General features: G+C 40.8%; 2 protein-coding genes across 5 annotated transcripts in view; one reads left to right on the top strand and one right to left on the bottom strand.

Annotated features, from left to right (window-relative positions):
- TOR1AIP1 (torsin 1A interacting protein 1) overlaps window positions 1-3,098 on the bottom strand; it is a 41,913-nt gene extending 38,815 nt beyond the window's left edge. For both annotated transcript variants that reach the window (XM_059412698.1, XM_059412699.1), the window contains exons 1-2: window positions 2,616-3,098; window positions 900-977 (exon numbers count right to left, since the gene is read on the bottom strand). In XM_059412698.1, the coding sequence (XP_059268681.1) occupies window positions 900-977; window positions 2,616-3,090 (553 nt within the window). In that variant the 5' untranslated portion in view covers window positions 3,091-3,098. The remainder of the gene's footprint in view (window positions 1-899; window positions 978-2,615) is intronic.
- Window positions 2,683-16,456, top strand: part of LOC132025429 (torsin-1A-interacting protein 2-like) — a 40,767-nt gene continuing 26,993 nt past the window's right edge. Inside the window, exon 1 of one of the 3 annotated variants that reach the window (XM_059412703.1) lies at window positions 2,683-2,772. The gene's annotated coding sequence lies outside the window, so the exon portion shown is untranslated. Of the gene's footprint in view, window positions 2,773-7,454; window positions 7,550-16,456 lie in introns of those variants that run through there. The other 2 variants (XM_059412701.1, XM_059412702.1) reach the window with 2 other exon arrangements.

Below are 16,456 nucleotides of genomic sequence, written 5' to 3'. Positions count from 1 at the left end.
ACATTAATAACTGAACTAAATCCTTTCCCCCGCTTTTTAAAATAGTTTAAACAGTTTTTTAAAACTCAAGTAGACTACCAATGTAGCCCACTTCTATGTTACATTGATTAATTGACACAAATATTCTTACACTTTAACATCTCTGAAATTGGGAGGCATCATATCATCTATGACATATTAGGAGTTTAACTGGCAGCATTTCTCCCTTCTAGGTGGTACATAAAACAATGCTGTGAATTTTACAACTGATGACATTTTAGATTTGATGAAATACTGACCATATCATGTCATGATTTTATCATCCAGACTATGTAATCCATTTTATTTTTTTATTAAGTAGGCACCATGCCCAGCATGGGGCTTAAATTCAAAACCCTGAGATCAAGAGTCCCATGCTTTACTGAGCCAGCCAGGCACCCCCCAGTTAGTCCATTTTAAATGGAAAGTAGTGCGACATATTCATGCAAGATACACTTAATGAACTTCACTGAGATGCTAATTGTTACAGAGAAGAGTGACAATGAGGTACTTGGGGGAAAATGAAAAGGCTTTGGAGAAGACAAATGTAAACATGAATTCTGGTTCATTATACATCATGTAATTGTAGGGAAGAGTCTTAGCTTCTCTGAGCTCCTGTTCCCTCACCTATAAAATGGGTACATCTACCCCGCAGAGTTATGTGAATGAATGACCATATGCAAAGTGGCTGGTAATCAGTATCCATCCCATCTTTTCTTGACATATGCCTGTATGGTTTAATCCAAGAAACAATCTATAGAGAAGATTCGCTGAACCTCTAAGTTTTAAGTTATGATTTCGGATCATGGATGAACCAGGCTATAATGTATACATACAAAGAAGCTGGCAGATAAGGCAACAAACAAAATCACTTTTCTTACCGGGAATTTCTGGTGTTCTCTGGATAGTTTTCTTTGGGACTGTCTGGCTTAAAATAGTTTGTGAAGGTGGTTCATCCTCTAAAAACAGACATGACATTTGTCAATATTCAGAACATATGACGTGTGTAGAGATTACCCAATATATAAGCAGAAATGCAAGTAATTCATTTCTTTAGAAATATGTAATTAGAAGTACCAGAACAAAGGAACTCAGGTATAACTACTCTTTAAGGCAGCATAAAAATCAACTATTCAGCTCTGATGCTTTACAAAAAAGGTGTATTAATTTAGAAATGTAAAAGATGGGCCAGAGTTTCAGAAATGATGTGGAAGAAAGCAGAAGTGTGAAGAATGTTTAGATCCTCAAAGACTAATATAGAAATAAATTCTTTACGTATTAAAAAAAAGTTAGCTTGTACAACTGCACTAGGCTCTGCGGCAGAGTCAATACAATGTAATCTATTGCGGGCCCAGTGCAAAGCGGGTCTTCAGATATTGAAGGAGATAAAATTAACTTCAAAGATGATGGGATCTTTGTCTTCGGGAAGTTTCTAATCTTGAAAGAGAAAACTAAGCGGGCTAAACTGTCTTGAGTAGCTCCACCCAACAACAGCTCACATCTCTTTAATGTCAAGTTTTCAAAATCAACGCATCTTCAAATGTGTCCGCACTTTATGCATCAGCAGGTACAGGCGTTCTCTAGGACTCCGCTCTGAGCTGACAATCCACCTCCTCTTCGTACCTGGCAATGGGCTACCACTAACTATGTAATTCCATTGTGATTCAATCCCCGGGCATTTTAGCTCATAGGTGCCTTACTGGGGGCCAACACCAACTTCACCTGTGACAGTGTTGGATGGGGAAGAGGTGGTGGGTGGAAGAAGACGGCTTAAGGGAGTTGCTTCCCCTGTGACTTACCTAAAACCACACACTCGCTTTGCCAACATCCTTTCTGCCCATTTAGAGGAAAACTAGTTAAGAATTTCGTTTTGTCGAGCTACTTAACCAATGAGATTACATCGAGGGCCCCCAACGCGGTGCATTTTTGCAGAGACCACCATACTTGAGAAAGAGTTCAAGTTTAGCAGGCATTAGGGATCTAGTTCCGTAGAATTGCCTTAACCCACCTCGGTGTAAATATTGGTCCATTCACCCACTACGCTATCCCTCGAAACGCCCACTGACCAAATTTCCCCCTCTCTCCCCCGACCCGGGGGGCGATGGGAAAGGACTGGAGGGTTACAGCAGCACCCTAACTCTCGGCTGGGGACTTGTGGCCTCTGAGAGTTAGAGGAAATGGAAGTGGTCTTGGTAGCAACATCCGCAGGACAGAGGGGACCGAAGTGAAACCGAGCCCGAAGTGCTCCGCTGTCCCGCCCGCTCCCCCACCCGCCGTGCGCCCGTGAAGGCCTGCGGGAAAGAGGCGATTCGGAGCCCCCAAGGTGATGCCCAGGGATGCGCGCAGCTGCCCGCTCAGGTCGCTCCGCCCGACCGCCTTTCCAAGCCTCCCGCCGTCGCCTCTTCCCCGCCTGCGGTCGAGGCAGACCCCGCGTGGGGGCGCCCGCCCATCCGCGCCGCGGAGCCACCGGAGCCCCGGCGGGGATCAGCTGCGCGGGGACGCCCGCCCGCCCGGCACGCGCACCCGCGCCGCTCGCACCCGCGCGCTGCGCGCGCTCCCCGGCTCGCGGCTGAGACTGTTCCCTCCCGCGGCCTCACCTTCGGAGGAATGAGAGTCCCGTAACCCTCTCCTGGTGGTAACCGGAGACGGCTGGAGCAGGGGCCGCTGTGACTGCTGCTGCTGGCGGACAGTCCTTCGCGTGTTCATCTCCTCGGCTCCCTGGCGGCGCGGCTGCCTCCGCTGCCGAGACCGAAGGTAGTAGGCGCTTTCTCTCACTTCCTCTTTTGCAGAATCAGGCCGGAACTCTTCTAGCGGGACTCGTCTTCTCGCCGGGGACTTTTCTTTGGCCGCCCGGGGCTCGAAGTCGCCGTACACTTCTGGCGGCTCCTCTGAGAACCTCACTTCCCGCCGGCCGTGGCGCGACGGCGAAGGAGTTCCGTACGCAGGCGCGTCACTGCCACCGCCATTTTGAGGGGCGAGCCGGCGTCTCCCCTCCCGTAGGGGGGCCCGGGGTGTGACGTAGATCCCCCACCCTTCCCTCCCCGGCTCCGCCCGCCGCCCGTCGCCCGCCATAGTTGTTGACGTAGCTTGAGTCGATCGCGAAGGTGGTTTGGGAGGTCCGTAGATCGTCCTGTCGTTGGTGGCGACGACTTCGCGTGGTGTTGGGCGGTGGTCGCGGTGGTCAGGGGGGCAGTTGAGAGTCGCCGGGGCCGCCGCCTGCGTCGTCGCTGCTGTGCCGCAAACCCGCCTCTGGGCCCATGGTGTGTCCTGAGGGCTGTGGGAGAGGCAGTGCCTGTGCCGGGTCAGCTGTTGCGGGTCACTCCCGCCTCCTGGCTGAAGGCACCAAAGAGGAGGAGAGGGAGGACGACGTCGCTGTCCTTGGCCTTGGGGGAGGGAGGGAGGGGACGACGAAGACGGGACAACTAGCCGGGCAGATCGCCTTTCCTGAACCCAGCTGCTCGGGGCGAGTGTTACCCGCACGCGGCAGACGCCGGTCCTGGCACCGGGTTCCGAGGGTCTGGGAAAGGCCGAGCGAAAGTCGGGGGCAGACGTTTCTGTCCTCGCCCCTCGGCTGTTGCGCAGTTTTCCTGGAACGTTTTTGAGCGACTGCTACCTGCGCCGTGCCTTTCCAGGTGTTTCTGGAGTAATGGTTTAAGGGTACGTCGGCAAGTGCCGTCTTTTCTTGGAAAAACTTTCAGTTTTGAGCTCCTTAAGAAGGCAGCGAGTTTTAAAGTTTAAGTCACCTGTTGAGAGCCCAAAATCGTATCTGCAGGCGCGCACACACTCGGGTGGATTTCCATTTGCAGAGTTTCCGCAGTCTTCGGGCTTTCCTGTGAAGGCTCTGTGCCGGTAGCACTGTTCAGAAACCCAGGTGGGGCCGCGTTATGGACATTGAGAAATAAATACTCGGATTCAGTAAGAGCAATATAATTTAAACTTGTGATCCGTTGTTGTTATGTTGATTCTGGGTATGATGTGATCTACTGAACTTGGCTTAGGGTTTCCTGTATTTAGTTTACCGAGTAAGAGAACCTGGTAAGAGTTAACGTGTTTCACCTCTCTGTACCATGTTTACAGACGCGGGTAATCTGCAGATATTTAGCCAAATTTAGACATAGAGAAGATCAGTATTTGGGAGAAGGAGTAAGGTTACTTCATACATATACACTTGTCTTCTTAGAGGGCTTTCCAGAATTGGTTTTAGTGAGTAAAGAAATTATGTAATTTCAGGGGCCCCTGCTTGGCGCAGTGGGGTAAGCCTCTGCCTTCGGCTCAGGTCATAATCCCAGGATCCTGAGATCGAGTCCCACATCTGGCTCTCTATTCAGCAGGGAGCCTGCTTCCTCTCTCTGCCTGTCCCTCAGCCACTTGTGATCTCTTAAGTAATAAGTAAATAAAATCTTTTTTTTAAAAATTGTAATTTCGGGCACCAGTTACAATGAATGATTCTGAAAACTGAAGATGTTTATTTCAAGTACTTTAAATCACCTTAGAATGCTTTTCAGCTGGGGCGCCTGGGTGGCTCAGTGGGTTAAGCTGCTGCCTTCGGCTCAGGTCATGATCCCAGAGTCCTGGGATCGAGTCCCGCGTTGAGAGGGAGCCTGCTTCCCTGTCTACTTGTGATTTCTCTCTGTCAAATAAATAAATAAATAAAATCTTAAAAAAAAAAAAAAAGAATGCTTTTCAGCGACTCAGTTGCAACTGGGCAAAAATTTCAATTTAATCTTCAGGTGTTATTATGTTTTCACCAATAGTTCATAAGTTTCGGCTTCAGACCTGGTTACATGCTTTAGAGTTACCTAGATTTTAGCCTGTCAGGAGCTTAGTTTAGTTTTGTTTACAATATACAACATAGCCAAAGAAATCGGAGGAAGAGTAACAAAGGAGGTGCTACTTATTTTTTAATCTTTTAAGGGAAAATTAAAAGTGTATTCTCCTTTGTCAGCTTGGATAAAATGATACAGTATTTAGAAAATTTGTGGGACTTAATTCTTTGATAAAATGCTGAAGAAATTGATACTTGGTAATACTTGGCTTTTATTTAAGTAATGATTTCTCTATAAGGTGCCTATTATATCGCTCATTATTAACATAATAAAAGTTTCATAATGTAATCAAATAATATAAAACTTTATAGTATTAATATACAAAATTCATATTATGAACATTAATGCATAGTAAGTACCTCTTTCAAACACTTACCAGTACAGTTTCTATGTAGGAACTCGGACACAGCCTTTTAAACTTAGGTTTGGGGACATACTAAGAAAAAGGATGAGAGATTCTATATGTTACTGAACAATCAAAGAAAATGATCTTCATATTATTGAATAATCAGTACTGTGTTACACTAGATGCTTGTAAAGGCTTAAGAAAGAAACTAATGGCTTTGGCTTTCCAAAGAAACAAATAGGGAATCATAAAGTCACAGGTATGGTAACTTTGATGATAACACATATATTTGCTTAGGATTTTCTCTCTTTTGTTTACGTAACATACATATTCCTAGCTCTGCCATACCTGTCTCCCACACCTAGCAACCTTACAAATACCAGCTTTCGTCACTGTGAGGTAGAGCTAAGCTCTTGTCAAACCAGATTTGCTGCTGTAGATATTTTCCAAACTACAAGGCTGGCCCATAAGAGGTGACATTAGAGGCAGTAGATTCATAGCCAATAGTGTAAGGGATTTGCTGGGTCACTGATCCCAAGATGGAACCTGAGCTCTGGAGGTTAGACAGTTACTTCAGTGAGATCACAGGAAAATATAGAGGAATATATTGAGATATATAGAGGAATTCAGTGGATCACAGGAAAAGACAGGTAAGAGAAGAAATGATTCTAACAAAGAATTTAATTTACATATTTATCAAACATCCATATTGTCACAGAATAGACGTTTGGTAAATGTATGGGTTAAATTAATGTGTATTCTCTATCCTTAGGGAATTTGCCATTTATTTGGAGAAAGACATACACAAAAAATTAAAATTCAGATTAAATGACTGGCATCTATTTATATACCTAGCTCTCATGCCTAGGTCTAGAAGTCTAGTGTTGTTGACACTGGATTTCTAAAGCAGCTGTTCTAAAAGAAACATTTTAAAATAATATAATTTTTGTACCAGAGTTTTTTGTTTAGGGTAAGCAGAAATCCAGTTATTTACTGAGAAAGCATCTATCAGTTCTTTGTGCATAATCACATTTCTGGTCAGTAGGGAAAGAACTTTGTATCTTAAAAAAGCAACATTGTTACAAGTTAAAGATTTAAAATATTCAGAAAGTAAAGTAAAGAAATAGTAGCTTACTCCATTCATTCCCCATTCTCACAAGTAAAAGGAAAAATATTTTAAAGACAATACAAATGAAAGTGTCTAGCTGGAAATGTTATACTGAAATTTAAAAAAGTTAAAGTAAGTGGGATATAATACTTATTCTTTGTTGAATTAGAAATTGCAGCATCTAGGAATGTTCCCAAATCACAGTGTTTCTGTGATTTCAGCAGAAAGAATGAGAGATGAAGGCACCCAAAATCACCACTACATGAAGAATCATTAACCAAATAAATACTTGAGCTTCTGCTCTGTACTAGACAAACCTAGCTCTAGGTTCTGGGGATAAAGCAGTGAAAGACTAGACTAAAATACAACCAACCCTGCGTTGGAATTTATATTCTATGGGAGTCAGATAAAAATCAAAGTAAGTAAAATAGTGTCTTGGTCAGAAATGTTACGAGGAAAAAATAAGGAAGATTTTTTTGCGTTGTTTTGAATTGGTGTTGATCAGGAACAGGAATTTTAGACTTCCTTGGCTGTCCCTGGCTGATCATGTGTTCTAGCGTAAATTCCTTGCTGTCTCTCAATCTTAACATTTATATAATTAATCAAGATAATAGCTATTTTTAAAAATTTACTACTGTCATTTAGCAAATACCGTTACGTTCGTTAATTAGCACGTTTGCTCACTATAACCTTATGAGGTATGTATGTAAGAGCCTTGCCCCCATTTGACACAAGCAAACTGAGGTTTGGATTAAGCTCTCGTTTGCGGACACACACCTAGCAGAGGTTCCAAGTCACGTCTGCCTGGTGCTTGCCATTACTGGGTAGTGCTCCTCACAGAGTTGGTGCCATGGGTTGTTCCAGCCTGTAAATTTATAAGGGCTAGAGTCTGTGCTCGTCTTGCAGAGATGGGTGCCTTCCTGTGGGATTGCAGGGGAGCTGGTCCCGGGCGGCTCTGTGGGGCGCACTCGCCACACCTCTAGCCCGGGCTTTGGCGGGTGGGAGGAGAATGGAGGAAGGGGGGCGCGTCCTGAGAAGGAGGAGGGGCGGGCCGACTACCAGTCCCAGCATTCCGCGGGCTCCTCCCCTCCCCACGGAGGTCGTGTCACGTGGACCGGGGCTGGGACGACGTTCTGATCGGCCGTGTCCGAGCAGGGGTGCAGCCCGGCGGCGTCGTGGAGCGGAAAGAACACCCGAAGGGCTCCCCTGACGTTGACAGTTCACAGTTTAAGACCCAGCTAGAATTTGTAAGTAAGTAAAATGTACATACAACTTTTCCGTGTGCTAATATTTGATCTGATATCTCCTTTGGAGAGATTTTTCTGAAATAATCCCTCCCCACCCCCACCCCGTACTGCAAAAAACCTTAAGCGGAGCAGTTTGGGGGCATATTTTTGTTTTGGAGTAAAGAGAAATCAGATCTTACGAACATTAAACAAATTAAGGTGGGGATAATTGTTTGGTTTGGACTTTGAGACGAGAAGTAGAATTCCTGTAAGTCTCAAAATATAAACGGGAAATCGGCCAGTGCAGATGGAGATTACACTCTTTACCTGCATGCCTAACAGGGTCTCATTATTCGTCGTCATCTTTATCCTATAAAACAGTACTCTCCCCCCACCACCACCTTTTTTAGCCTTAATGGTGCTAAAAAAAAAAAAAGGCTAAGTTTGAAGTTTTGGTAAGAACCTACATTTATTATTTTGTTTATATATTATTTATGTACATACATATTTTTTCTCAGTTGCATTTCATACCCATTGTGAAAGTTTACCCCTTTTTCTTCTTTCAGGAAACTGTATAGTGTTCTACCAGTCAGGCTTGTTAGACTTTCTACATGGAGTTTTCTTAATCTGATTCTACATACTGCTTTTGTTTCAGTTTTACTTGTCTCTGAGTTTTAAAACATTTTATTTTTGATCTGTATGAGAAACCCTTTACTTGTTCCTATTTTTTTTTTTTTTTAAGAATTGGGGCTGTTGGGGGGCAGGGAAAATATTTAGGGCCATGGAATCTACCCATATTTATTAGCTTTATTTTTTAAGTACATGATTAGCAATACATGGCTAGTGGAAAATCATTTAATGAAAAAAAGGAACTTCATTGTAGAAGAACTAAAAATGCCCTTGGAAGCACCTTTGTGGATTACAACGGTTTGAAAAACTGGTACTTGATACGGAAACTTTGAGATCCTCTCCTCAGTAATTTTTTTATTATGTTTAAGGCAGAGTCCACAACCTGATTACCAGTTTCACTGCTGGTTCATCACATAACCATGAGTGACTCACTTAAGTTCTATTTCACGTATCTTCCTTGCTACCATAGAGAAAATACTAGCCGGAGAGCTCCTGTAACTTATGAATAGAGTAACTTACAAATTTAGCTAATAATACTTGAGGATTTTGGAGTATTTTAGTAATGTCCTGTGTCTTGTATGTAATTCATTTTTGCCTGAGACATAATTTTAAACTGTATACCGTGGAACTCCACCTTTCTCTGAAGCTCCATTTGAATTTCCTGACGGGAAGTTTGCTTGTCTCATTTTGCATATAGAATTTGTGTTAAAATCTCATTAGTGTTTTACATCTTATGACTACTATTGTGTCCCACAAGACGTAAGTCCATACAGTGACTACACTTTTAAGTTTTGCACAGCAAATCAAGCTTTTTTTTTTTTTTTTAAAGATTTTATTTATTTACTTGACAGACAGAGATCACAAGTAGGCAGAGAGAGGGGGAAGCAGGCTTCCCGCTAAGCAGAGAGCCCGATGTGGGGCTAGATCCCAAGACCCTGGGATCATGACCTGAGCAGAAGGCAGAGGCTTTAACCCACTGAGCCACCCAGACGCCCCTCAAGCTTTTTGTGAATAAAGAATGATTGTCCCCATCATTGATCATGACTGAGTTTGGAGTCAGAGCTGAGTTTGAATTCCTGTTCTGTCACTGTGTGACTTGGGCAGGTTGCTGTATTGCTCTGAGCTCTTTTCCTCATCTCCAAAATTGAGATTCATAGAGTTATTTGGAGTATTAAATAGGATAGTTTAAGGACTCAATAGATGGGAACTGGTAATACTAATTGGGCTACTAACACTAAGGGAGTTGGTCCATGATTTTGATAACAAAACAGGAAGAAAATTCACCTATAATTCCACTACCTCAACAGATCAAATTGTTTTTGGTTTTTTTTTTTTTAATATATTCCTTTAGCCCTTCACCATAGGTATACGTAATGTAAATATAATAACCTTTTTACAAAAAGTCAAATTTGAAAGATCGGTTTGTTAACTTCTGAGAGTTTTATATGGATAGAGCTCTCTGGGTCTGCCTTTATTCTGATCTACTAGTGAAGAAACAGCAGAACTTTATTTTAGCCCAAGTTCAAAACAATAGTTTTGGCAAGTGTGGTACATTATCTTTTTAACCCTCAGTTCCTCTTCTTTCTAGGTAGTGTTACTCCTTTTTGTGGTTAAGAAAACAGAAAACATAGAGAGGAGTTCACCAACAACTGTGCAGGCCCAGGCAGTCTGACTTTAGAGTACAGTGCTGCAAGGGCTTTATCTTCGTACCTTCAGTGTATGGAAGTTAGGTCGTATATGTAAGCAGGAATTGATCCCGGAGGCGGACTTAAAACTTCTTTGTATAAAAGTATAACAGTATCTGTAATTACTGTAACCACTTTAAAAAACTTTTTATAGGAAAATAGTGAAGAGTAGGGAAGTGTAGACTGTCTGAACAAGTGAAGCATTCACCTATGGTTTTATTAGCTGTGTCAGTAAAAGTATGATTTATATACAAGGTGAGTTACTAAGAGTAAATTTTCCTTTGTTTATTAAACATAGGGTCTACACTAAAAGAAATCTTCTCCAAAGTAGTGTTTCTCAAACTTCAAACTTCATAGTGAAGCATTAGAATCTTTTGGCAAACCTCTTAAAACATAGCCTGCACCAGCCTCTCAAATATTCTGGTTAAAGTAGGTCTGGGGTCAGGTCCAAGAATTTGCATTTCTAATAGGCTCCAAGATGACGCTAATGATTCCCAGCTAATGAATTTAGTAAGGAAACAAATAGTGGTGGCTATCCAAATTGTTGATTTGACAGTGAAACTTTGGTTTAAGCACTATCTTTTGCTAAAAGGACGGAGGATTTTTTTTTTTGAAACACTGTTGATCCCAGGGCTGAAGCAGGGAGCCTGGAACATCTTGTGCTTGAAATTAAGGAAATGCTCAAAAAAAATGTAGATGCTTGTTGGAAGGACATGGGAACCAACTTGAAGGAGCTTCAAATTGGCCAAAGTTGGAACAATTTGAGCAACAAAATGAATAATGGTAGTATTGAATTTTAAGGCAGGGAACGAAGTTAAGTATCCATGTTGAATGGGTATAGTTGAGTAAACAAACAGGAAAAGGGACAACTCTTTCTTAACTGAAGAAGTCCAGTGAATAAAATGAATGAAAAGCAGGAAGTAGAAAATCATCAGGCATACAGCACTGGAGTAATTTTTTTTTTTTTAAGATTTATTTGACAGAGAGAGATCACAAGCAGGAAGAGAGGCAGGCAGAGAGAGAGTGGAGGAAGCAGGCTCCCCACTGAGCAGAGAGCCCAGTGTGGGCGCTCATCCCAGGATCCCGAGATCATTATCCAAGCCGAAGGCAGAGGCTTAACCCACTGAGCCACCCAGGTGCCCTTGTAGTAATTACTACAGACAGAATTCACTTTTAATGCGAGTGGATGGAAGTTTGAGGAAAATCAGGATATCTGAATGTTCTGAAAAACTCTCTCAAGATAATTACAGCTGGAAAGGAAAAGTAGTAACTTGGCATTGGAGATACCATATTAACCCAATGATAGAAGTTAACATCACCAGTAGCAGGACATGGACATCATGAACTCAGTGATATGATGCAGTTAGAAGGATACAACATCATTTCTTTGGTGATACTGCTGCCAAAAATGCATGAGAAATGTTATGAGAAAACATTATACAAACCCAAATTGAGGATCATTCTACAAAATAAGTGACAGTTACTTTTCAGAAGTATCAAGGTCCCAAAGACTAAGTAAGTTCACAAAAGACAAAAGAAACTGTAAAGACTAAGAGACTGTCACAGTTTAGAGATTCAGGAGAATTAACAACTAAATGTGATTTGAGATCCCAGATAGGATCTGGAACAGAGAAAGGACATCAGTGGAGAAACTGGTGAAATTTGAAAAGTCTGTAGTTTAGTTAACTGACTTGTATCAATGTTAGTTTCTTGGTTTTTTTATTTAAGATTTTAGTTTTTTTACGAGATAGAGAATAATACTGGCATATTATGACAATAAATATGGTCCAGAGGAGTGGGCAAGACTTAGAAATTTAGTTTTAAACACAGACACAAATAGCATACGTATAAGAATAGAAATACCCGAACTTGGCCCTAGGTCCCACTATTGGAAGTTGTGTATTAACCTTAAAGATTTTACTGTTGGTGTTTGAATTTGAACCATAACTTTTGGGCCATTACGGCAGGGTCAATTGAAATGTACGCATAAACGTCTAAAGCAGCTGTTCTGTTTTAGGGTATGCTTGCAGGCCACTTAAACCTGTTTTTGTCTGTCAGTTACTGGAGTGAGAGGCAGCTGTTTTCTAACTTAGGATCGTTTTTTTGTTTGTTTGTTTGGCTCATGTGTTCTTCATAACAGGGAACAGTGTATGTGGTAAGTTGTGCTGAAGATTGACATCCATAGGTCTTTTCTCACTGATTCCAGCTCTGCCAAATTAGAAACAGTTTCTCACAAAACAGTCTGAAGACTTTCTAAGGAGCATTTATTTTCATGATATATTTAACACAATTATTTTAGATTATGAGAATTTAAAAAGAATATTCCTGTTTATCCCCATACTCCTTAATCTCCTGCCTATAAATTCCAAATTACTTACAAAATAGGAAACTTGAATGGTTTGGATTTGTGTATGAAACTTATCAGAGAAATTGTCTCATATAAAAAAGAGGTATTTTTTTTAAATTGGTTAACCTTAGAATGTAATACTCCAAAAATGGGAACTCATGGTTTAATTTCTATTTTTATATTTTTTCTGTATATTTGTCTTCTGATTTTACATATTATATAAAGAGTTAGTGGAGGCTGAATTCTAAGGAATATGTTTGCCTGGAGAAGTCACCCCAATCCTGACTCAGTCTGAGACTTACATTATCCTACCATAAAAAGAACAAGAGAATTTTTGTCTGACAAAGGCAGATTTGAGCTTGCTTACTAACAGCCATTCAGGAAATAACAAAGAATGAAATAGAATATTTAGGGAAGATAAATATTTAATGTGTATTAAGGTGCCGTTATTAGTAGATACAGATTTCAGTGGGTTAGAATAGCATTTTCATTTTGCAGTTAAAGTGCTATTTTCTAAATTGTCTCCAAAGTTTCACGAAGAATCGATCTTAACTTTATTGTAGTCCTTACACACAGAAAAACCTGCTTTTTGTTTTCCTCTTGTATAGCATTTGTGTAGTAGAGAAACTCTTTAAACTTTGGTTTTTACCCACTGTTGCTGGTTAAAAGGTTTGAAAACCTTTCTGCTTCTGTGGGTCTTCCAGAATTTCCTATGAACTCTACGTACAGTCTTTTAATATCCATCTGAAGACTTTTAACCTTTACCCAAAGCATTGTTTCCAATCTGGATTCCCTGGACATCTGGAAGTCCTGTAAGAGTTTTCTTTATATATCCATAGTAGTTGGTGTTGAGCCAACTACATGGTTAGTTCCCTCGGTAACTTAAACAATTATGTTTAATCAGTAGAGAAATGGTGGTTGTCAAGGTATTTTCAGCATTTCTACAAGCCAAGTAGTAATCATATATTTACTTTAAATGAACTCCTTTTAACATAAGCTAATAACATGTTGAGGAAGGAAACAAACCCAGAATATGTAACTCTTTGCAACTTTATGATAGAGGCATTTTGAATATTTATCTGCAATTTAAAATACTGAAAATTTCTAAACTAGGGCTAGTAACAATAATTATCTTCTTTGAAGTTTTGATTGGCAGATTGACATTGGCAGACATCTGATTAATTAAAAAAATGAGAAAATGAAATTATTGGAAGAATGCTCATTGTTTAAACATCCTTCCAAAATGAGATCTGAGGAGGGATGTGCTGGAATACAAATTACATTTGGTAGTAAAATGATTAGGAACCATTAACAACCTAATGGTTTTGGGGAGTTTAAAAGTATCTGTTCTCTTTCCAGAAAAAAAGCACAAGTGTACATAAAAAATCCTGATGTAATTTCACGGGATTCAGGACTCCCTAAACCTATCCTAGATCTTTTTGTCTGGAAACGGAAAATTGTGGTAGGTGATTTTCTCCATCCGCACCATTGAAGAGTAGCAAACAGTTTGTGAAGGTTTTTTTTTTTTTTTTTTTTTAATTAAAATTTTATTTTTATTTTTTTTTAAAGATTTTATTTATTTATTTGACAGAGAGAAATCACAAGTAGATGGAGAGGCAGGCAGAGAGAGAGAGAGAGAGGGAAGCAGGCTCCCTGCTGAGCAGAGAGCCAGATGCGGGACTCGATCCCAGGACCCTGAGATCATGACCTGAGCCGAAGGCAGCGGCTTAACCCACTGAGCCACCCAGGCGCCCTATGAAGGGGTTTTTTAAAGCTTAACTGTTTCTGCTTCAAAAAGGTCATGGGGGGAAGGGAGGGAAAAAAATGAAAGAAGATGGGACCCGGGAGGGAGACAAACCTTAAGAGAATCTTAATCTCAGGAAACAAACTGAAGGTTGCGGGGGCGTTGGGGGCAGGGATAGGGTGGCTGGGTGATGGACACTGGGGAGGGTATGTGCTATGAATTGTGTAAGACTGATGATTCATAGACCTGTACCCCTGAAGCAAATAATACATTATATGTTAATTTTTAAAAAATCAAATAAACATCATTTATGTAATTAAAAAAAAAGGTACTATGTTTGGTATTTAAGATATACAGGCTCTGGAACCAGTCTGCGTGGATTCAGATACTGATTTCTCTGCAGTGACCTGTGACCTTTGCAAGTTGCTCAACCTCTGTTTCCTTAACTATAAAATTGATTATTGTAAGGATTACATGAGATAATATATGGAAAGTGCTTAGAATGGGTAGTGGTACTTGGTGTTAGTTATTGTTAGTCAGCCTTATTATCTCACTGACAAAGGATTACTGTGGAATACCGGGCTACGTGAGGTTCTCTGGGCTACAGCTTACTTGGAAGAAGAGTTCTTTTTTCTAATTTAGCACAAAGGCACCATGTGAAAATTCTTGCACACAGATGCATGCCTTTATGGGAATTTGCTTAGATGAGCTTTCTTTTCCACACCAGCACCAGGTAGGCTTCTTTTATTTCTATGAAGAGGTAGTTGCTTACAATTTTATGAGAAAAATGATGATCTGTATCCTTCCTATAAAAAAAAAAATTATTTGAGGGAGGGAGGGAACACAACCAGGAGGGGGTGGCAGAGGGAGGTAGAAGCAGGCTCCATCCCAGGACCTTGGGATCATGACCTGAGCTGAAGGCAGATGTTTAACAGACTAAGCCACCCAGGTGCCCACATCTGTATCCTTCTGTAGGCTTTTATCCTTTTTATCTTACCCTCTGGGCAAAGTAACTACTGCTGCTCTTCCTTGTCCACAATATGGAATTCTGGTTTTGCTAAATCTCTCTTTCTAGCCCATTGCTATTTCCACTCTACTAGTAGTTTTTTAAAATTATAACATACTGAATAGAGATTCTGTAAGCCATTACAACTTGTGATACAATGAACCTCGTACCTCCACTGAGTTAAAAAAAAAATTAATCTTTTTTAAAAATTTAAAAAAATTAAAAAATTCAGTTAACTAACATACAGTGTATTATGAGTTTCAGAGGTGGAGTTTACTGATTCATCAGTCTCATCTAACACCCAGTGCTCATTGTATCACGTGCCCTTCTTAATGTCCATCACCCAGTTACACCATCTGCCCATCCCCCGAAATTATTATCTTTGAAATGCTTTTAATATGCCCTCCCCAGCCCTATCCCCTTTCCTCTCCCATCAAAGGTAATGGTTGTCCTTTGCTTATCGTTCATTCTTTTATAGTTTTATTGAATATTCCTAGATAATACATTGAAATTTAATGTAAATGCGAGCTGTGTAAGCGTATGGGTGGGTGGGTGGGGTGTTCCGCTACTTTTAACTTTTTTAGCTTAATATTCTTGAGTTTCATCTGTGTCTGTATGTACAGTATTCCACTGTGTAGCCATAATGAGGGTTTTTTGTCCTCATCACTGCAGTAAAGCAAGTATCTCAGTAAAGGGAGTCAAGTCAAAGTACCTAAAAATTCTGTTTACGCTGTACTGTAGTACGTTAATTGTGCAGTAGCATTGTGTTTTCTAAAAATGTATATACCTTAATTTAAAAAATAATTTATTGCTAAAAAAATGCTGACCGTTACTTGAGCTTTTAATGAGTGGAGGGTCTTAGCTTAATGTTGATAGCTACTGACTGTCCAGGGTGATGGTTGCTGAAGGCTGGGGGGGCGGCTGTGGCAATTTCCTAAAATAAAACAACAGTGAAGTTTGGGGCATCAGTTGGGTCTTCCTTTTATGAATGATTTCCATATGGCGTGTGATTCTGTTTGACAGCACTTTCCCACAGTAGAACTTCTTTACCCACAGTAGAACTTCTTTAAAACTGGACTCAATCCTCTTAAATCTGGCCACTGCTTTATCAACGAAGTTATGTAATACTCTAACTTTTTTGTTGTCATTTCAACAGTCTTCACAGCATCTTCAAGAATAGATACCATCTCAGGAAACTGCTTTCTTTGCTCATCCATAAGAATCAACTTCACATCCATTGAAATGAAAGCAATTCACTCACCTCTTCAGTTTGACTCCTAATTCTAGTTCTCTTGCAATTTCCATCGTATCTGCAGTTACTTCCTCCGACTGACGTTTTGAACCCCTCAGTCATCTATAAGGATTGGAATCTGTTTCTACCAGCATCCTATTAATGTTGATTTTGGCCCTTTCCGGTGAATCAGGAATATTTTTAATGGCATCTAAAATGGTGAATCATTTCCTGAAAGTTTTCAGTTTACTTTGCCCAGATCCATGAAAGGAATCCTTCTCCAGTGGCA

This window comes from Mustela nigripes, chromosome 10, assembly GCF_022355385.1.
Source record: "Mustela nigripes isolate SB6536 chromosome 10, MUSNIG.SB6536, whole genome shotgun sequence".
NCBI classification, from domain to species: domain Eukaryota; kingdom Metazoa; phylum Chordata; class Mammalia; order Carnivora; family Mustelidae; genus Mustela; species Mustela nigripes.
The sequence above is the reverse complement of the archived record's forward strand: the minus strand, read 5'-3'. Positions and strand labels throughout refer to the sequence as shown.